The 24350-nt window shown below is 26.6% G+C and overlaps 1 protein-coding gene across 1 annotated transcript in view; it reads right to left on the reverse strand.

The window, feature by feature from the left end:
- Positions 1 to 8142: 8142 nt before the first annotated feature.
- The window catches only part of LOC136083898 (uncharacterized), a 74875-nt gene continuing 58667 nt past the window's right edge, over positions 8143 to 24350 (reverse strand). Inside the window, exons 8-14 of the mRNA XM_065803816.1 lie at positions 10650 to 10941; positions 10266 to 10424; positions 9835 to 9981; positions 9423 to 9581; positions 9049 to 9210; positions 8643 to 8798; positions 8143 to 8430 (exon numbers count right to left, since the gene is read on the reverse strand). Of these exons, the coding sequence (XP_065659888.1) occupies positions 8204 to 8430; positions 8643 to 8798; positions 9049 to 9210; positions 9423 to 9581; positions 9835 to 9981; positions 10266 to 10424; positions 10650 to 10941 (1302 nt within the window). The 3' untranslated portion in view covers positions 8143 to 8203. The remainder of the gene's footprint in view (positions 8431 to 8642; positions 8799 to 9048; positions 9211 to 9422; positions 9582 to 9834; positions 9982 to 10265; positions 10425 to 10649; positions 10942 to 24350) is intronic.

Consider the following 24350-nt stretch of genomic DNA (forward strand, 5'->3'; position numbering starts at 1 on the left):
TAAATATATATATATATATATACATATATATACATAATATTATATATATATATATATATATATTATAATATATATATATATATATATATATATATATATATATATATATATATATATATATATATATATATATATATATATATATATATATATATATATATAGGGTGTATAATTAATTTCTGACCCCCCACATGTTACAAACACAAGATTTTGAGTTGCTCTCTTAAATTCTACTTTAGCCCGAAAAATACTATAGTATGTATTTTGGTGTAACTATACTTTCTGCACGTAAAACGCTCACTTCAGATAGGATATGACCTCAGAAAATGTTTATGGGAGCCATTTTGTCAACATACATAAAAATGATATTTTCATTCTCCTTGTCTTCCACGGCCTTTGGCATTATGACTATAGTTTTAGCACGATTTTTAAGTAAATTGTCCATATTACTCCTTAATATGTGATCTTAGTTTGCCAATTAATAACACATTTTTTCTTCACTGTATATGACGTATTGCTACTCTTTGAAACCGGGGTCAGAAATTAAGTTAACACTTTTTTAATGTTTATCATTTTGGCTACAAGAAATAATCAGCATTATTTTTATTTGCCTTATTTATATCAGTGATACTTGGTGTCTGTTTATGATTTACATTAATTACTCTGTGTTTATTTATATGTATTATATGTGTATGTTACTAACATGTATTATATAACATGTGTTTTTTAGCAATTTACTCTGAAAATGAGTTCTGATAAACAATTACTTCGTCACCGAATTCAAGTTTTATGTAGTCAAGGATTAAGCATTAAAGAAATCACTAGACAGTGTAAAGTTTCTCGAAATACTATAAGGAAGTGGGCAAGAAACAAGAGGGTGACGTCACAGATGCTCAGCGACCTGGAAAGCCAACAAAGTTTTCACCAAGAACCAAGGACAAGGTCAGAAAGTGGGTCAAAGACAAAGTCGGAGTTGGAACGAGAACTGTAGCTAAGAAACTAAATTTTTCAGACAGTTACAAAGAAAGAGGAAAAACAATTTCACACAGTGCTATCAGTAAATACTTGCGCAAGATCACATGGGTAAAGCATGCCTATACACAGAAAGTGAAACCCATGTTCTCGCAGAAAAACATCACTGATCGCGTAAATTTTTGTACTCGTTTGCAAGAAGAGGGATTCGCAGATGACTCACCGGATGGTAAAGTGAAACGAGCTCGCGTATTGTGGACTGATGAGAGTTCAATTGAATTATATCCGGCTCCAAACCGTCAAAATCAAAGAGTACGTACAGCAACACCAGAGTCAATACCTTATGTTCGACGTCCGAAATTCGGTCTCAAGATTATGATAGCCGGCGGCGTTTCTCGATATGGCAAAACTGATCAGGTTGTTGTTGAGCAAAATAAAACTGTTGATGGAAAATATTACCGTGATATTATTCTACCTGTGTACAAACGTGCAGCTGATGATAAGACCATCTTTCCTGTGAGAAATAAAGTTATTATGATGCAAAATGGAGCAACTTGCCACACGGCAAGAGCAACAATGAATGTGATCAACAGAGACTTTCCAGCAGTGTGGACCGACTGGCCTGGCAACTCTCCCGACTTAAATGTCATCGAACATATTTGGTCAAGACTCCAGGAAATTGTTTTACACAATCCTCGATCTCGTAATCGTGAACAGTTGATCAGACGTGTTGAACAGGAGTGGCTGCCATTACGCAAGAAGAGTGTTTTCGCCTAGTAGAAAGCCTGCCAAGGAGAATTACCCAATGCATAGAAAGAAATGGACAAAATACTGATTATTGACTATTAACATATATTCTTTGTCTAATTAAATTGATATGACAGAAATAAAATGGTATGTGTTGTAATACCGTATTCTTAAACCGAGATATAGGGGGTCAGAAATTAAGTATACACCCTGTATATATATATATATATATATATATATATATATATATATATATATATATATTATAATATATATATATATATATACATATATATATATATACATATATATATATATATATATATATATATATATATATATATATATATATATATATATATATATATATATATATATATATATATATACATACATATATATATATACAATATATATATATATATATATATATATATATATATATATTATATATATATATATATATATATATATATATATAATATATATGTATATATATCATCTAGTATTTTTACTAGCGCTAAAATATTGCGCTCAATCTGCACCATCTAGCGGCCAAATATTGAACTCCATGTTAACATGCTTTATCTAGCGGTAAAATAATTAACTTCTTATTTAAAACACCATATGTTTTTAACTAGTAGATTTTAACCTGCAGTTAACGTTTACCGTTGTTTCACGGTTTTAAAGTAGTAAAGAGTTCGTTCTGAAAAAAACGCGGTCATGAAAAATCAAGTAGACAAGCAAAGAAAATAAATAAAAAGCAAAGAAATTAAATAGAAAGCAAAGAAAATAAATAGGAAGCAAAGATATATAAACTTTTTGGAATATAATTATTATTAATTAGTTTATAAATATATAGTATAATTTTAATAGAACTATTAAGATCTAGAAGTTAGTATAAAAAATATATATTATGTATTTTAAATATATATCTATATTTTTTATATAAAGTGCAGAAAGTATCATCCATTTTAAATTGTTTCCATTTTGTTATTTTAGCCTTACGTATGGTTTTTTGAGAAGTTTTGTTTTTTTTGAGCTTATATTTTATTTTTTTAAAAGGAAAATAGAGTTATGGCCTAAGCTTAACTTTTGAATTGCATGGAACTCGATAGAACGGATACTACGAGGCTATGGATCGGATCCGACTTTTCCTGGTCAACAAGAAGGATGCGTTTGAGCTTTGCAAAGACCTTGGTGACATTTATAAGTTCACTCAGGCTTCAATCGAATACGTTATCGAGTACACCATCATCATAAAGCCCTTGTCTTAGGCTCTGGACCTCTTTCAAAACGAATCAAACGTCTGAATTGGATGTCTGTTGCCTTCTATCCTGCTGCTAAAAGAAAAGTTATCAGGAATTGAAAAGATGCCATCGATCGTCCATTGCAAAAGCTTCATTAAAGCCGTGCTGTGAAGTTTGCAGAAGAGATTTGGCGACATGTTTCATGACTCGCGACTCCGCTTTGCTGCATTTTCTGATCCTCAAGCTGCTATGGGTATCTGAACAAGAGCGTCATTTGGACATCCGTCTTCTGAAACGCGAAGTCACTGCTAAAAAGGAAATTCTTTGAGCTGGAAGTTCTCTGTAAGTAAAATAATTGTAGCCCATTTCTCTCGACGGCTTACTATATCGAGTCCTGTCCTTTTGAAAATTAAAACTTAACATTTAAAACCTTTGAATTAAGTTCCTGTAAAGGTCTGACAATTCCAGCTTTAGCGAATCGACGGCGGATGAAAATCGTGGCACAAAGCAGCGGAGGCGATTCTTAAATGTCTACAAAAAGCACATTTTGAGTGATCTTAATGAGGTGAATCGTTACATCAGTAAAGGAGCAATGTGATCGATCTCAGCTAGGCAGATATCCAAGGATCAAATCAATTTTCAGGTATACTTTAATCATTTTTAAATCCACTATAAATCACAAAATGAACTGATCAAGAGTTAAATGTTTCAAAATTTTTTAGGCTGTACAACACTGTGTTGCCCTTGTCTGCAGCTTGCGAGCGAACATTCAATTTAGGGGGACACATCTTCACTGCCAAACAGGGATCGATGACTGAAGACACCTTTGAGAAGTTGACTTTGTATATAATCAACAACAATTTATTCAAAGATTGGAAAGAGACTCCATCGACCGCGAAAAGTTGATTCTTTTGCTAAGTGCCCACTGCTCAGAGCGGCCTTTGGCCAATGCAATTTGGTTCACAATTTTCCATTTATCAGTCATGTTAGTTATTATTTAATTAATAATTGTAGTAGTATCGTGCTACTCCTTTCTACTAAGTGACCAACTGAAAATTAAAGCGATGGGGATGAGCTGCCAATAAATAAATATTGGGAAATATATTGAAACTTTTTTATGAAAGGATTTGTGAGCGAAAAACGCTTTAATAAAGATCATAAGGGTATTAAAAATGCTAAAGTGGGCAAAACTACAGAATAAATGGACCATCAATAACTGTAAAACCAGACCAACCTGTCGAAGTTTTATCTTTGCTTTCAAAATAAGGCTGTTTGTCTGGAGAAATAAATCTTTAAATTTATGATAAAATAGTGTGTACAATTGACTGTAAAAAGATGTAGATGTAATGTTAAGATGTTTTGGTTTGAACGCCACAGATGAAAATAGAAAGAGTAATGACAAGAGTAGTTAACTTGTACACTTAAAAAGTTATGATACACCTTCATAAAGATGAGTTAATGAGAAGCTATTAATTTTTTCAGAAGAAAATCATTTTAAGCTTAAGCCCTAAACTTTATTTAGTTATTTAATTTTTTTATTGATTGACATTATGTCGATTATTAATTTCATCTCGCCTTAGCCAATCATTTTATTTCTGCAACAATTAACTTTCCTGACAATATTTCCATTTTCTAAACTTATATCTGCTTCTAGCCTAATACCATCCATTTAAACTTCACTTTTAATTGAAAGAAGTAACAAAAAATCTTGAAAGAATCTTGGAGATTGTAATCTTTTCTATTCAATTTTTTTTCTTCTCTAAATTCCACACATAAATAATTTTTATATATAACAAACTATCATTTATGTAAATTATACAATAATTTTATGACTTTAAAAATATAGATATATTAGCTAGGAGATATTAAAAAAAATCATTTTCTAAATTTTTTTATTTAGAAAAATTAATCTAAATAAATAAATTAGCAAATAATAACGAAAAATGTTATTAAAAATCTGCAATAATAAATTTACTGCTCACACAGAAAAATAAAAAATATCAGCGCTGTAAACCCTTTTTTGCAAACTTCAATATTATTTTTTTTATAAAATTATAAGTAAACTATAGTTCATGTTATAAAATAAAATGCAAGAATTTAATTGATATTTTTGTCAATTTAAAGCATAATATAATGTTATTATTGTGTGTCAGTTACTAAAATTGTATTGTGTTGAACTTGAGAATATTAAGGAAAATGGTTCTGTCTTACACTAATATGACCTATGTCAGTTGCAAATTACTCAAATAATGTTAAATGAAAATTGTTAAATTATTTTACCTCCTCATACTTTTTATGTAATTATTAAAGATGGGTTAATTTTTTCGAATTTTAAAGCGTTTTTCTAAAAGGGTATTAGTTAAGGTTTCGCAACTCTAAATTGCGTAAAACAGCCCGTATAAATTAATTATGTAACAGACCGACCATAACCCATATTACGAGTTGCTTTCTGCTAGTGTTAAATTAATAAGTAAAGTATTAAAGAATCAGCTAGTTGCGTAGTGGCAGTATTGTGCTAAAACAGTTTTTCTGTTCAGCGGCCTTACCGTCAACAATCGTGTTTCGGAGTTAAACAGTTGAGTAAGGGTTGTAACCACAATAAAGAAGCCTCCTTTTATGACACAAAAAGTTAAAATAAAGAAACAATAATTTTTTACACTTTTTCGTGACTTGACTTTTTTCACAATGCTAATTAAACAACAGTTTGTAAAATACACTATAATAATTGTGTTTTTGCATTTGGTAACCATTTGTGCATTGAAGATCAGCAAAACAATTTAAATTTTTTATTAAATCATTTTAAAAAATGTGCTGATATGACCATTCTGTTAAATACGTTTCGTTGGAGGCTTTTCTTGGTAAATTTATTGTTGGTATAGGTGATACAACACTTGGATGTACAGTTGGAATTGATTTTAAATTCTTTATTTATCAAAATCTTTTAGCTTGTTCTCCACATTTTCATTATTTTTTTTGAAAATTTTTTGCACAAACAGCTTATCACTTAGTTGGCATCAAGTCTGTTTACAAATTTTAACGATATTGTTCTCATTACTTCATTTCCAGGAAATGAAAAAACCGGCACAACATCATGTCTGGAATAGTTTTAATTACAGCCAATTTCACAACTTTTGTAAACCATTCTTTGTTTTCAATAATGCAAGTTTAAATTTCTATAGTATTGTTGCACTTTTATTTAAATCCGCACACTAAACTGGCCTTCTTATTTACGGAAAAAATGCGGAGGATAAGACTGTATACTTTAAAAAAGTTTATGATATAAATATATATAAATATATAAATATATATAAATATATATAAATATATATAAATATATATATATATATATATATATATATATATATATATATATATATATATATATATATATATATATATATATATATATATATATATATATATATTATATATATATATATATACAGGGTTAGTCAAAAGTTTTGTCTCCCCTTAGTGGCACTTTTTTTGAAGTACATTTTATCTCTTGTCAGCGTTGTAATTTATAGATAATTATTTTCAGTATCTAACCTTGACCTTAATACTGTTGTTTACTGATGTTATTTTTAAAAATATGTTTTTGACATAAAAACTATTTAATTTAATATACGAAGATTTTATTATAAAGCAGGAAGGTAAGAATATTTAATAAGGTGCTGTTATTAAATAAACGTAGTTATTTTATAATGAGCATGATTAATAGATAGTATTTTGTCTATATTATTACAAAATGAAAACACGGATTGTTAGGGTTTAGTTTAGTGTTCAAAATTTTAAAGGTGAATTTTTCATCATGCATGTCAAAAGTTTTGTCTCCCCCACCCTAAAATTAAATTTCAATTACAAGCGAAGTATTCTGGAAAACTTATGTTTTGTATTATTATTTTAGATGGGAAAAATAGCTGGTGTCACAAATACAGCTCCTGCTTTTAGAAAAAGAATGGTGGAACTGCAGATAGCCGGCATGACGAAGACACAAATTGCCAAAGTGTTGGGGTGTCATCCACGAACAGTTCAGCGGTACTGGACAAAATCACCATCGTCAAAGTTTAACGACAAGTTTCGTTCTGGTCGTCCGAAGGCTTTGTCACCAGCGTCAAAAAAAATCATCACCGAAACTATAAAAAAAAAGTGGGGTTCATCTCCAGGTGCTTGCGCAAGAAAGCTGAACATGTCGCATCGATATCGGGAAAAAAATAAAATCGCATCTGAGTCAACTGTACGAAGATTCGTTCGCAAACAACAGTGGGGTAAAATTGCTTATAAACAGCCAATAAAACCCCTACTAACTGCAAAAAATAAAGACGATCGCTTAAAGCTGTGCCAGTGGTTAGACAAAAACGGATATCTGGACGATAACCATTTGGGGCGTATCAAGAGGAGTCACATTCTTTGGACGGATGAGTCGCCCATCGAACTTTTCCCGACTCCGAACCGATAAAATGTCCGCATTCGCACTGACGACAAAACTAAAATTATCCCGGCGCAGAAGCCAAAAAATGGACTTAAAATTATGGTTGCCGGTGGAATGTCAGGGTATGGTTTGACAAAATTAATAATCGTCCCAGAAAATATTACGATCAATGCTGATTATTACATAAATAATATTCTTCCAGTTTATAAAGAAGCTTGTGTAGGAAAACAAGCCGGTAATGATGCTGACTGTCGCCAACTTGTGTTTAGCCCTCAACATGTGTTATTTCAGCAAGATGGTGCTCCAGCACATTCTGCGAAGAAGACCCAGGAATTTTGTCTTAAAAATTTTGCCGCCTTTATCCCAAAAGGTCGGTGGCCAGGTAACAGCCCTGACATGACCTGTATCGAACACTTGTGGGCAAAACTTCAAGACAGTGTGCTGCTTGAACCACGGCCAAAAATTAGGGAAGAACTGGTACGCCGTGTTCAAAAAACTTGGAAATCGATGGATGGTGATTATCTGAAGGCTCTGGCGGAATCTCTGCCGAGTCGTGTTGCGGCTGTATTTCTTGCAAATCATTACTTGTTTTTGTATTAAAGTTGAAATTGTTAGACCAGTGGGGGAGACAAAACTATTGACTAACCATGTATATATATATATATAAATTATTAATCGTTTACAAAGGTTTGAGTGCTTCCATGGGTATCACCGTCCGTGTTTTTATAAATAACTAACGAATTATGTCACATCAATTAGAAAGTTTTTATTTTTAGTTTCATTAAAAATTTGGTTAAAGTTGTTAACAGACAAGCTTAACAACTTTAACCAAAAACGTGTTGATGTTGAAGTTAAAATATAAAGAATTTTGTCCACCGTTACATTTATCATTAATACAATAAATTGTCACAAAACTCCCAGTTGTCCATATAAGAAAACCTTGCAGATAATTATCAATCACACAAATAGTTAACATTATTAATGAGCAAAATGTGACGTTAAAAACCTTCTGTATTTCTTTTTCAGTATCTAAATGCAATAACTGTAATTAGATTTGTTAGATTAAATAATTAATTGCTTACAATAAAATTAAAATTAGATATTTTTCAGACATTTAATTGTGACAAAGCACACACACATAGCTGCTATTACCTTAGTTAATTGTAGAAGAGCAATAATCTTACTGCACTTCAACCTTTTTTTTAGTTTTTGGTTAACAAATTATACTTGTCACACCTTACCTCCGTAAATACTCTCAATAGCAATTGCTGCTATTAAAATAATACCAAACATCCAAATTGGATACCCTTGTAAATAACGATCAAAAACGCAAGTTGTTAAAATTAAGATGAACCAGAATATGATTGCATGGCTTCTCTGTTTGGTGATTATTTTATCTATAAGTAAAACATTTTTAAATAATTGTTTATTTAAATAATTTTTCACTCAAATTAAACACTATGCTAAATAAATAGATATACTTTTTAAATTTCAAACCGACTTTGTTGCAATATTCCGGGTAATAATATATAGGAAACAAAAAATATTATGTCATGAAGCTTTTTTCATTTTAATTTTTGAGATAAATTCGAATAAAATTCTTACATAATAGTTAATGCTAAATTTAAAACATTAAAAGTTATTCACCTGTGACAGGATTTCCCCAAATTATAATGCAATAAAAAAAAGCTCCGTTCATCCAAAATGGGTATCCTCGAAGACAATAATCAAAGAAGCAAAGTTTCAAAAACGCGGTTGAATAAAAAATGATGCGAAAATTCATATCTTCGACCTTGCTTATATACATCTCTAAAGTTCAAACATTATAAAAATGTTTTTTTTCTTAACATTTTATTGAATTAAAAATAAGTCAATTAATGAGCTAGAACTTTTTAAACGAAAAACAAACTAAATATAGCAGATTTTAAAGTAACAAAAATATTTTGTTACTTTAAAATCTGTTTAAATTTTATTTTAAGAAATCTTAATTAAAGTTGTTTCATAACAAGAGTTTTTTTTACCTTTACAGATATTGTCAATTACACAAACCGCCATAATAATCCCAATAATCCAAACTGGGTATCCTTGTAAAAAATTATCAATAACACATATTGTTAAAATCACGATTGAGGATAATAGAATGTCGAAAACCGTCTCTTTGTCTTCCGGAGTATGAGTATCTATAATCCAATAGCTATAATGAGATTTGTTGGATTTAGTATATTATTTTAGTAAATTAAAATTAAACTGATTGTTGAGAATTTTTTAAAATCCGGCAAAGCTGCCACATATGCCTGCCACCGCCTAGGTTTAAAAGTAAAATAGCCAAAAAAATGTTTTACTTCAAAAGTCATTCAATTTTTATTTCTTGAAATATCTGAACAAATTTCATTCATTGCAAGTATTATTGTTGAAATTAGATATTGTATTTACCTGTTATACTAATACAAAGCACCGTAATCCCAATTATCCAAATTGGATATCCTCGTAAATAGTTATCAATAAAGCAAACTGTTATAACCACGATCAACCAGAGTTTTGTATCAAAAACTTTGTTTTTGTCTTGAGGTGTTTGAATATCTATAATTCCAAAACTACAACTAAAACAATTCCAAGACAATAACTATATTTAGTTATGTAAGTAATTAAATGCTATATCCAAAGATTAACCTAAATAATCGGATAATTTTTCATGATGGCCAACTAACAAGCATTGTTGCTATCAACCCGGTTTTAACGTTAAAGAGACAACAATATTATGTCACTTTAAACTCCTTTCAATTTATATTTGAAAAAGTATCTGATTAAAATTGTTACCCCACAAATATTAACGTTTAATTTAGATAAGAAAAGAATATGTTTACCTTTGATTAAACCATTAATAACACAAATTGTACAAATAATCCCAAAAGACCAAATTAGATATCCTCGTAAACAGTTATCGATAACGCATATTGATAAAACCACGATTGACCAAAATATTATACTAAAAACCGTCTTTTTGTTTTTTAGTTTATGAATATCTATAATTCAATAACATACAGTTACATTTCTTTTTTTATATAATTTGTTGCTTTAGCTTTAGATTAAAGTAACTAACTGCCACAAAATATCTGAGTTTTCAACTTAAAGCCAATAAAAACGACTCTTTAAAACTTTAAAAAAAAAAATTTTTAATGAAATATTTGAATAAAATCTTTACACAATAAAGATAAATTTTAAATTTAGATAATAAAAAGTAAAGTTACCTCCAGCATTATTCTCAATAAAACAAAATACCAAATAAACCTTGGTTATCCAAAATGGATATTCTTGAAGAAAACTATGAAAAACCTTTATTAATAAAATCACGATTGACAAAAGTAGGAAACCAATGCGTAGTTCTTTTGTTGAACATTTCTTACAAAAACTTATGAACAATTGCACAAAAGATTGATTTCGAACACTACTGTAAATCTGCTCTACCAATGCTTCAACGTGTTTTTGTGTCTTTGTGTCTTTTAGTCTCTTTAATTTTAGCAGTTGTTGCTTCATTTCTTCCTGTATTTAAAAGTCTTGAATGCTAATTGTATGAAGATTTTTAATTACAAATTATAGGAAAAACATTTGCTAACAAATACAGACTCTTTTTTACTAAAAACTGGAAAATACACTTTTTTATTTAAATTTAGAAGTTTAGTAAACTAAAAGTTAACAAGGTTAGTTTGCAGCATTGGCTATTTACCAATGTATGATTATAAACTGCAACATAATGCCAACGTAGCTTTTATCATATTCAATAAAAAAAATTTAAATTAATAGAATGTGCACTCTGAGACGAATTTGAACCCGCAACCCTGCTATCCGCCCCTCAAAATATGGCGTCTTTCATATTTCATCCATACAGAATACACTATTATATCAATGAAGAAAAAAATTAAAAAATTTAAACATTTAAATAAATATTTACTAATAGGGTTTTTATAATGAAGACAAAATTTGCAGGAAAATACAATAGAGAGATAATGTAATGAAAACATTATTTTTACAAGCAAACACACAATAAACTCCTAGAAATAAAACATCAAATTCTCAAAAGAAGAGCATTATTACATACGCAGGACTACGCAAATATATTGATGACGAACAAAAAAAAATCAAACTTACAGACAAGTTATTTGATAAAAAGTTCTGGTCAAGTAAAAGAAAAAAGATTATGAGCTTTAAATATTTAAAAATATTTTATGGTAGTGATTTATCATGAATCACCTCCACGGTTTTACTTAAACTTAAAAGTCTTAAGCTATTTTCTTGTTTTGAGTGAAATGTAGTGATATAGTAAAAGCATTTTCAAAATTCCAACATGTATTAAAGATATAATATATGATATAAGGAAAAAACCTTTTAATTGAAGCAAGTTTATAATAACTATAATAAATGTAAAAAAAATCTCTTTATTAATAATGTAATATGGTTTCAGTAGAACATCTTCTTTTTTTAACAATTTTGTTGCAATAAGTAAATTCTTTAATCTATATATATATATATATATATATATATATATATATATATATATATATATATATATATATATATATATATATATATATATATATATATATATATATATATATATGTATATATATATATATATATATATATATATATATATATATATATATATATATATATATATATATATATATATGTATATATATATATAGTTGTTTATTCACTTGTTCGAGCCTGTGTCTTAGTCAAACTAAAAAGCAAAACTTATTTAAGCTTTTACCATGCTCGTACAAATCGGTATCTCGTTGAAGTAAGGCCTAACCTTGAGCATACACTTTTAAACGCAAAAATTAGTTGCATGATCTATGTACATTTAAACTTATAGGAAAAAGCACACATTTATAGGAATTTGCATTTGCGAATTGGAGTGAAATAACATAAATTGAGAATTTTGGTTTAGGCAGACTTTTTTTTAATTAAAAATGAATTCCTTGTGTCTCTATTAGATGATTTATAGAAAAAGTTAAGCTCGGGCATCAAGAATCAAACATATTATATTAAAAAATTGCTTTATAACGACAACATTGATTTTAAAAACCTGATTATATCTAACTTGCAACAAATCTTTACAAAATTTAAATCTTTATATTAAACATGAAGTATTTAATACATGTTGCAATTTTGAAAATGCTTTTACTATATTACTACATTTCACTCAAAACAAGAAAATAGTTTAAGACTTTTAAGTTTAATTAACTGTTTTTGAAATTTAAAGAGACTTTTAAAAATTGTGGCGAAATCTATCAAATCTCTATGATAAAATTACTCGAGACATAATTGTCATTAACAATAAAATAATTATATTAAAAGTCTTTAAAAAACTCTTACTTCTTTAATGAATTGAATGACAAGAACTGACATAATATCTACAAATTAACTTAAAGAATAAAATGATTAGTTTCCAAATATCTAAAAATTGTATTAACAAACCAAAAAATAGATCTGAAGGCGAAGTTGTTTTTATATTAGGCTGCACAGTATAGTGTGCTAAAAATATTTTTTTTAAATAATTTTTATTCTAAGAATTCATTGTAAATGAATTTAATAGAAGTGAATATAATCATATTAGTAACACGATAAAAAATTAAAAAACATAATTTTTGAGTAAAACCATTTTTACACTTCACTGGTGACTTAATTGGTTGTTGGCTTCTTATTTTAAGTTGGTTTTTAGAGGGAATTTTTTTTCAATGTTTTCTTAGTACTCTACAACTTTTTAGCATTGTTCTTATCTGAAAAATTTTATGAAAAAGTCAGAAATATTTCCTAATGTCATAAATATTTCCTATTCCATAATGTATTTATGTGTTTCTTTAAAACAAATAAATATGTTACGATTTTGTTAAATCAAGTACGACATCTAATAAACATGAATCTAGTTTAGCTAATGTGAATAAAATAAACGCTTTTCATTTTTTAGACTATGAAAATTATTTGGGTATAACTATTTAAATATAATTTGATTTTTTGCATCTGGGTAAAACCAGTAAAATAAACTGCAGACGCTGAAAGCGACATAAAGACTCTACGGATACCATGCATTAATCCTGAATTCAGCGTTCTTAATCCTAAATGAGAAGCTTAGATCGTTGATTTTATGTTCTTTCTCTATATCTAAATGAAACTATTACTTTAATAGTATTACTTATTTTTCCGGATGTTATGCTTAAATGAATAACAAACACATGTTTTTGGAGATGCCTTGTTGGATGATATTAACAAAATGTGGTTTAACGTTTAAAAAATGTTGTGTAATAGTATGGATAGTAATAATAACAGGATGACAAAATCCCCAACCGTTGATTACCGACAATGTAGAATAGATCAGTGCTATGACAGTAAGTATTTGTTAAATCATATTTACTTGAAAAAAGTGCTATAATTACTGGCGCCTGGTTTAAATTTCGGCGTGTTTTGTTGCCAACGTTGCCATCATTTATGATTTAGAAAACCAAAGCTTAAAACTTGTAGTTTATATTTCATCGCTTGTGCATGAGTGATGAATTTCATTTGTTACTTTATACTTGTTCTAATTAGTTAATCTTTACAAGGGATTGCAAATTTTCGGACTTTTTTATGTCCTAGAATGGCGGGAATTATTTAAAACGTTCCCAGGATCCTGGCAAAATCCTGGAATGTACTTTTAAAAATGTACTTTTAAAAAAAAAATAACTTTTTTTTTCACTTTAATTTTACAATAATTTTTGTGATTTGAAGTGACCTTTTAGAAAACCTAGTGCACTCAAATGACTATCTGATGATCTAGTTCTAAACTTTTTTAAAGAATAAACCTTTTAAACAAAACACTCTTTTAGCTTCAACTCTGGCTGATCGAATAGTTAAAAGTGCATTATAGTTTACATATATTTACAAAAGTTAACAAATGCATCTTCTGTGCTTATTTACTAAAAAACTTCTAATACTTTTATCAAAAGTTGTTTTTAGCAAAAAATATAATATTTGTAATATTATATCTTAATGTAAAAACAGAAGAGAATCACTTTACAAACAAAAAAAATTTTTAAAGTAACTTTTTTAAGTTTTTGTTACGTGACTTTCTACTATTTTATGATGGCTCACTTTGTTTAAGAACATTGAGCACTCTATTTTGTAGAACACTTTTTAAGGTTGTTTAAATATAAATATATATATATATATATATATATATATATATATATATATATATATATATATATATATATATATATATATATATATGTATATATATACATATATATATATATATATATGTATATATATACATATATATATATATATATATATATATATATACAAATATCTATATATAAATATATATATATATATATGTATACATATACATATATATATATATACAAATATATATATATAAATATATATATATATATATATATATATATATATATATATATATATGTATATATATATATATATATATTTATATATATATATATATATATATATATATATATATATATATATATATATATATATATATATATATATATATATATATATATATATATATGTATATATATATATATATTTAAATTATAAGAAATACTTTTCTAATTTTTTCTTTCTTCTCAACTGTGGTTCACCATCAGAAGGTTAATCAGAAAGAATGTCTAAACATGAAAAAAACTCAAATTATAGAAGTTTCTATACTTTAAAATTTTTTTATGTTTAGACATTCTTCCTGATGCACCTACAGATGGTGAAACACAGTGTAGAAGAAAGAAAAAATTAGATAAGTGTTTTTACTAATTTATTAATGTTCTGTTCTTTAAGAACATTGAGCACTCTGTTTGTCGAATAAACTATATATATATATATATATATATATATATTATATATATATATATATATATATATATATATATATATATATATATATATATATATATATATATATATATATATATATATATTTATATATATATGTATATATATATATATATATATGGACATATATATATATATATATATATATATATATATATATATATATATATATATATATATATATATATATATATATATATATATATATATATATATATATATATGTATATGTATATATGTACATATTTATATATATATGTACATATTTATATAAAAATGTATATATATATATATATATATATATAAATATTTATAATGAGAGAGAGAGAGAAAGAAAGAGAAGAGGATTAAGAAAGGCAATCTACTTAAAAGGAAACTTCACATTTTGCAAATCGATATTGACCAACTCAAAGGCACCACCATGGCCTACTATATTATACGGCTGTGTATGTTACATTTTAGAGGCTGATTCTCAAAGGCCTATTTACGCAACAATGAAAAAATGATAGCGCACTACTAAAAAGACTTTAGATAAATATATTCATAAATTATTGTTACATATATATATATATATATATATATATATATATATATATATATATATAAATATATATATATATATATATATATATATATATATATATATATATATATATATATATATATATATATATTTATATTTATATGTATATATATAAATGCTATTTTAGATAATTTAATAATATTGATAAAGTGTCTTACATATAACTGTTGTTATCAATATTATTGATAAAGTGTAACACACTTTATCAATAAAATTGATAAAGTGTGTTACATATAACAAGTGTGTTACATATAACTGTTGTACTGGATACGACAGTTTTTTAGAAGATATAAAAGTTGTTTCTTTTCATTTTCGTTGAAAAGTCGACAGTCGCTAAATTATTGGGTTTGTTTTGTAAACCGCAGTGACTGGGTGCATGAAATAAATTCTGTCTCATGTAAAAAGCATTTTAATGAAAAGTACATTTTTCGAGATATAATATGGATGTTAATTTGGAAGTTAAATCCTATTCCTCTAACTTTCTCAAGCAAATGCTTAAAACGGCCTGCCACACTTCTATCATTGCTTTAAGAAGTCCACCTAAAACTCGTATTTATCAAGAAGATGAACTTAGTTTTTTTTCTGAAAATGATAAAATAACTAAATCGAACAACTTAAATAGTAAACATTCACCTGAAGGTTTTCAATTTAAAAAACATCTCAATTGTGCTGCAGTTTTAAATGTGATTCTTTGACACATTTTCCATGGGTTCTTGAATCAATAATAATTGATCATTGTTTATGGGTAGCTTTATAATATAAAGTAAATAATGTTCCATTTCCTCCACAGTTTACCAAAGGTCGTAATCGCAATTTAGCTAGTTTTAGTATGCTGGAAATCTTGCATTGTGTACAAAAAACTTAGTTTCTTCTAATAGAAATATCTTTCTTGAAGAAATAAACAGTAGAATATAGTATAAAACAAAGGGTCAAGCACAATATTCTGCAGCTATGACCAGACATGCTTTATTATTAAGATATATTTCTTAGCAAGGATATGAAATTTAACTTGAACCGTTACTATTCAATTTCTTCATTAAACAAAATAAAACAAGGTGAACTGATGCAATAAAGGTGCTGAAACGCTTCGTGAGAAAGGTTTAATAGGTGAAAGTATAATTCTAATTTTAAATAAATTTAAGCCTCAGAAACTCTGTGCAAACAATTTGTTGCATTTATGTTAGTTTAAAGAAATCTATTCCTTATGTTATAAAAGCAGTACCTGAAGATACCATTAGTGATAAATGGCTTTCGGAGCAAATGTCAGATTCTATTAGTTTTCTTTATCTATATTCAAGGAAAAGTTACTGACAATCATCAAGCAAATGTAAATGCGTTTAGTGTGCTTAATTCCAAATTTGGTAATCAGTCAAATTTATTTATCTTACTGATGGCTCAAATTATAAAATATACTTATTTTATGATAGTCTTCACATTGTTAAAAATATCAGAAATAATTTATTACACTGTAAAAAATTTGTCTTACCATCATTTACATATAATATAAACGATGACGTCTATAATTGTCCAGCTGGTCACATTACTTTAAGAGATTTTCATTATCTACATTCTAAAGCTGAACAAATTCAAGGTAATTTTAAAAAAGCTCCAAAAATTACGTCTCAAAGCCTTCACCTTGGTAATTAAAAGCAAAACGTTTCTCTTGCACTGTCGATTTTCGATGAAACAGCAATTGCATTTTTTAAATGTTATTTTCCAGAACAAAATGACCTTTCTGGTATTTTAAGCATTTTTGAATTATAGTGGACTGTTTCAAATTCAAAACAACAATACAGTCCTAATGAACTTGGTAATGCATTTATTTTTGATGATAGTAAAATCATATTTTTTAGGATACTAGCTGATCGGATTGATTTTTGGCAGAAAACTTAATTTTTTAATTTATTAAACAAACATCATCTACTCTTATCACAACCTTGCGTTCTCAAGCAATTCAAATAGACGAGCTTATTGAAGAAGAATATCTATATGCGCTTACTTCACGACTTCAAAGTGACCCTGTAGAGTGTATATTCTCTCAATATCGACAGATGAGTGGTGGGAGATTTGTAGTAAGTTTACAAGAAGTTCAACATTCAGAAATTATTTTAGCATGTCAGATTTTATTTAAGGAGAATGTAAATTTTTGGGATGAAGATTTAAACAGAAGAAATTACAACAATAATTGCTGGTTATATAGCAGAAAAATCGATAAAAAGAAGCATATGTATCAATTGCAGTCTATGCTTGCTTCAGATCCAAGAAAAATATATACATGTCCTTATCTACAAATACTTTCACGAGATGGTTTTACTATGCCTTTACTTTCACTTAAAGATTTCACATGTGGATGTTTTGCAGTCTTAGATAATTTTTCAAATTTAATAACTAAACAAGGTGCTAATTTTGAAGATTTTTCAAAACTTTCTATTAATCCTGTTAGGTACGAGCTATTCCGAATAATCCTGTTAACTTTTTGTCTAATACGGCTAAACTCATTGAACTCCAAACAGTTTGATGATAGTTTTTGATTTCCGAGAAATTCTAGTAAGAAATTACTAAGTATACTTATCAAGATTAAGCAAAAACCTTTGTACCTTACCTAGCTTGCGCACTTACGTTGTGCCAACGTATGTAAAACCATCGCAAACGTCGGCTGTTAATACAGATGGAATTAAAAACAGCCGGCTCATTTACATTGGTTCAACGTATGTAAAAACATTGCGAAAAATTGATTGCTTTTACGATGTAAACCCAACGTTGACCCAATGTTATTAATCCGACGTTGATTTAATGAATATAAACCAACACTGAATTAATTAATGTTTTTATGATCACATATCAAGCTTCAAGCAAAGCAGACATGAATTATGTCTCTTTAATCAGATGCTACATAATAAGTATAATCATATGTAATAAACAATGTTAATTCAGCATTAAAATGGCGGAAATACGTATGTATAAATACATTTACACATTTATACATTTCTACACGCGTATAAGCATATAATATTTTATGTCTAAATGTATATGCTATATATATTAAAAATTAATTCAGTAAAATCGATACAAGGTAAATATGAAGTTGTGCAAACGTAAAATATAACGTTGAATTAACTTAAAATACAACGTTTTGCCAACGTAAAATACAACGTTGTGCCAACGTAATGTACAACGTTGAATCAACCTAAAACATTACGCAATGCCGACATAAAATACAACGTGAACCAACGTTGTTTTTCGGTTGTTGGCGACGTCGCATTTGTAACCAAAATAATTTAAAAACAACATTGGCGGTTGATGTTGTGTCAACGCAATGCACAACATTGTTTTAACGTTTTATCAATGTATGTGTGCAAGCTGGGTAGTAAGTTTTCAAAAGTGATACATTTTACAAAAACTCTAACTTTAATATATGCCAAGTTTTTATATCAAACGGAAGACAAGTCAGCTAAATCTAAAACAGCATTTTTAGTTTCTATATTTTTATATACTAATTAATATTCGTATTACTAAAGTGGGAAGCTTATTTGACTTAATGAAAATTGTACAGTTTAAAAATTGAATAATGATTGTTTTGTTAATGTGTTTATACAGCTTCTAATATTAATTTTAAACGTTAGAACTCATCAAAAATTTCGGCATTTTTTAGTACATGAAAGAGTGAATGTTCAACTATAAAAGAGTGAACGTTTTGATCTTTATTAATAAAGGCTGAAAGGTAGACTCCTTTAAAGAATAAATAGAACTATATTTTACAAGTATTTGGATTTTTGTTTGTATGTATGTATGTATGTATGTATGTATGTATGAATGTATGTATGTATGTATGTATGTATGTATGTATGTATGTATGTATGTATGTATGTATGTATGTATGTATGTATGTATGTATGAATGTATGTATGTATGTATGTATGTATGTATGTATGTATGTATGTATGTATGTATGCATGTATGCATGTATGCATGTATGCATGTCTGTATGTATTTATGTATGTATTTATGTAAGTATGTTTTTTTTTGTCTTTTTTGTGTATATTTTAGGTGCTCCCAGAAGTCCTTACGGTCTTATCACAGAGCACCACGGAAGAGCATTTAACAAGAAGTTCACGCCTCCTTCCGTATCAATGTCGCTTGTTGCGCAAGAGCTGGCATCGAACCTTTGACCTCTGGATTTTAAGCCAGAACTCTAACCACTGCGCCACGGCTGCTCAAATGCCTGTCTGTATGTATGTATGTATGTATGTATGTATGTATGTATGTATGTATGTATGTATGTATGTATGTATGTATGTATGTATGTATGTATGTATGTATGTTTGCATGTATGTATGTATGTATGTATGTAAATATGTATGTTTGCATGTATGTATGTAAATATGTATGTTTGCATGCGTGTATATAAATATAAACATATACATATATATATATATATATATATATATATATATATATATATATATATATATATATATATATATATATAATATATAAATATATATATATATATATATATATATATATATATATATATATATATATATATATATATATATATATATATATATATATATATATATATTATATCAGTGTATTCCACAAATAGAGTGCTGAATGTTCTTAATGAACAGCGCAATAATAAATTAAATTATTAAAAACACATATCTAACTTTTATCTTCAACATTGTGTTTCACCATCAGTAGGTTCACCAGGAAGAATGTATAAATATAAAAAAATTTCAAATTATAGAAAAATTATTTCTCTGGAAGTTGGGAATTATTATAATTATTTATGTAATAACTGTAGCATTTTGCAACCAGGAAGTTGCATCAACTAAATATGATAATTGAAAAATTTTAAAAAGAATTCTTTAGAATTAGGATAAATTTTAGACTGGTCATTTGTTTTTATAATTTTTGTAAAAGAATTTATTTTTAAGCTTGGATTTAGAAAATGATACAAATTTTTTATTCAATAAATTTTCTTGATCTGAATGAGTGATAATTTCAAATTTTTCTCGTAAACATAGTATACATATTTTAGAAATGTTATTATAGGCAGGCGCAGTTTTTATGATAGACCAGTTTAGTTTAAAATAAATATTTTTTTCATAAAGTTGTCAAATGTTTAGAAGGCATAGTCTCTTGAGTATTTTTTATGTTTAAAAGATTATTTGTGGTTGGCATAACGTTTTTTCCATTTACCCTCGGTTAAGCCAATATAATGTTTATCAGGGTTGTTTTTTGAAGAAACAATGCATTTATAAAAAAAATATTACATTTGTAAAATGTAATATTTTTTAATAACCATTTGCCATTCATAGGGCAGTCAAGCTTTTGCTTGCATTTACAATTTTTAAGTATTTTTTTAATAAAAAATACTTAAAAATTAAATACTTAATAGTGTTTCTGTTAAAAATGTTGTTCAATTAATTAGAAAGAGAAAAAGTTTTCTCAAATAATTATAAAAACGCCTTTCCAATGTTTCTTGAGACATTTTTGCTGTACGGAAGGTTGAATCAAAATATATTTCTATTTCTGTTTCGCTTATTTGCAATTTTTGTTTCAAATTTTAGCTCGACATTTTTAAATCCGCTTTATTTAAGAGCATCTTCATACGCAATTGGAAGAGTCACACGCAATTGGAAGAGTTAAAAATATTTTCATTAGAAGAGTTTTAATTTAGTCTATGGTTAATTAAAACAGGAATTTGTTTTAAGATTTGAGAGGGATGATTCGAATTTATGATAATATACGATAATTGATCATTAGGCTTTTTATAAGGCCTATAAGAATTTTCCGAGAGGTTAAATGTGACATCAACAAAATTCCTAATTTTTAAATTACATTGCAGAAAAGCTTTATTCTCTTTTTATAACGAGAGGTGGAAGTAAAAAACCACGCACAAATACTATGATGTAAAAATGCAAAGTTACGACAGAGCAGATATTTCCGAATTAAAAATATTGAAAGAATTATAAAAGACCTTAGTTTTGCATTGATTAATAAAAATGATTTTCTCAAAGAGAAAAATACTAAAAATTGTAAATGTTAGCAAAACCTACACTGCCCTATGAATGGCAAATGCTTATTAAAAAAGATTATTTACAAATGCATTGTTTCCTTACAAAACAACCCTGATAAACAATATATTGGCTTAACCGAGGGCAAAGGGAAAAAACGTTATGCCAACCACAAATAATCTTTTAAACATAAAAAAATATGCAAAAGAGACTATGCTGTTTAAATATATTTGGCAACTTTGAGAAAAAAATATTAATTTTAAACTAAACTGGTCTATCATAAAAACTGCGCCTGCCTATAATAACATTTCTAAAAAATGTATACTATGTTTACGAGAAAAATTTGAAATTATCACTCATTTAGATCAAGAAAATTTATTGAATAAAAATTTGAATTAATTTCTAAATGCAAGCATAATAATAAGTTCTTTTACCAAAATTATAAAAACAAATGACCAGTCTAAAATTTATCCTAATTCTAAACAATTTTTTTTATGATTTTTCAATTATCATATTTAGTTGATGCAACTTCCTGGTTGCAAAATACTACAGTTATTACATAAATAATTATAATAATTCCCAACTTCCAGTAAAATAATTTTTCTATAATTTGAAATTTTTTTATGCTTAGACATTCTTCCTGATGAACTTACTGATGGTGAAACATAATATTGGAGATAAAAGTTAGATATGTGTTGCAACTAATTTATACATTTATATATATATATATATATATATATATATATAAAAAATATATATATATATCTATTTATATATATCTATATATCTATTTATGTATATATCTATATATATATCTATATATATGTATATATATCTATATACATATCTATATATATATATATATATATATATATATATATATATATATATATATATATATATATATATATATATATATATATATATATATATATATATATATGTATACATTTATATATATATATATATATATATATATATGTATACATATATATATATGTATACATATATATATATATATATATATATATATATATATATATATATATATATATATGTATACATATATATATATATATATATATATATATATATATGTATACATATATATATATATATATATATATATATATATATATATATATGTATACATATATATATATATATATATATATATATATATATATATATATATATATATATATATATATATATATATACATATATATACCTAAAGTAAAGTGCTTTGATATTCAGTTGGTGGTTAAAAAATAGCTCTTCGTTCGTCTAAAAGAGCTAAACTTGCTTACTTAATGAACCAAATTCATTGATGGGGAGAAGGGTATTTGCGCCAGTCTTGGATGTACAGTGGCTTGAAAGGATACATGAGGTCCTATATCACTGCTCTCTTCATCCGTTCGTTTGAAGCGGAAGAATGATGATTTGTGCGACCTTACAATCAGCTATTTAAACTGAAGACTTATTAGCAAAACAATTGTTTACTTGTCGTTTAAGACTTCTTATCATGACTAAAACCCTGACCGAACCTTTATCCTTAGTCGATGTATTTACGTTTGATTCTTGATATTCCTTATGCCAGTAAATGTATTTACGCCAAATAATAAACTTTTAAGTATCATATTAATTTAACTATATATTTAAATTAACAAAATATTTGTGGTTGTTAAAATATGTTTCGGTCTTCAAAAAAATTTAGAGTTGATATTTGAAAATAAAAATGACAAATTCCAACAATTAATTGAAATAAGTTTAAAATTTAATTTTTTTAATTTATTTTATGTTTGTTTTAAAAAGCATTAGGCAGTGTTTATTGGCTTTCTTTATAATATATCTAAAAATTAAAACAGACGCTGTAACGATTTTATATAAAGTTACAAAAGCAATTTATAATTATTTTCATATTCTTAATAATAAACTTTATTACTTTATTACAATAATTTTTTTTTCAAATAATGAACAAAAGAAACAGATTTTAAATCAAATAATAAACAGAACTAAAGTAACTAAACTTTTTCAATAAAATTATATTCCTATAAATAAATAAAAATGCTTTTAAAATCCAAAAACAGCAAACTTCAGGCATATTACAATTATTAATAATACAACTAACAAATTAAGCAAATAATAAAAACATGTATTTATGAATAATTATCAGCCTAACAAGACAAACTTAATAAGATGGTTCTTTGTTTAAAATGACATTGTTAACTATAAAGCTTTTTGTTTGAATTTGGTGTAAAAAGTTTTTAGTGTTTTTTGATCAAATAATATAGGAAAGCATATTGTCATAAAAACACTCTATTTCAATAAAGTAATGCAGTAAAGCATAAAAGTATTAATTATGGAAGTCAAACAAACTTTATCATATAACATGCCATTCTTCTTAAAAAAATTGAACATTATGGAAAAGAAAAGCAATAACC

The sequence above is a fragment of the Hydra vulgaris genome, chromosome 08 (genome assembly GCF_038396675.1).
Source record: "Hydra vulgaris chromosome 08, alternate assembly HydraT2T_AEP".
NCBI classification, from domain to species: Eukaryota; Metazoa; Cnidaria; class Hydrozoa; order Anthoathecata; family Hydridae; genus Hydra; species Hydra vulgaris.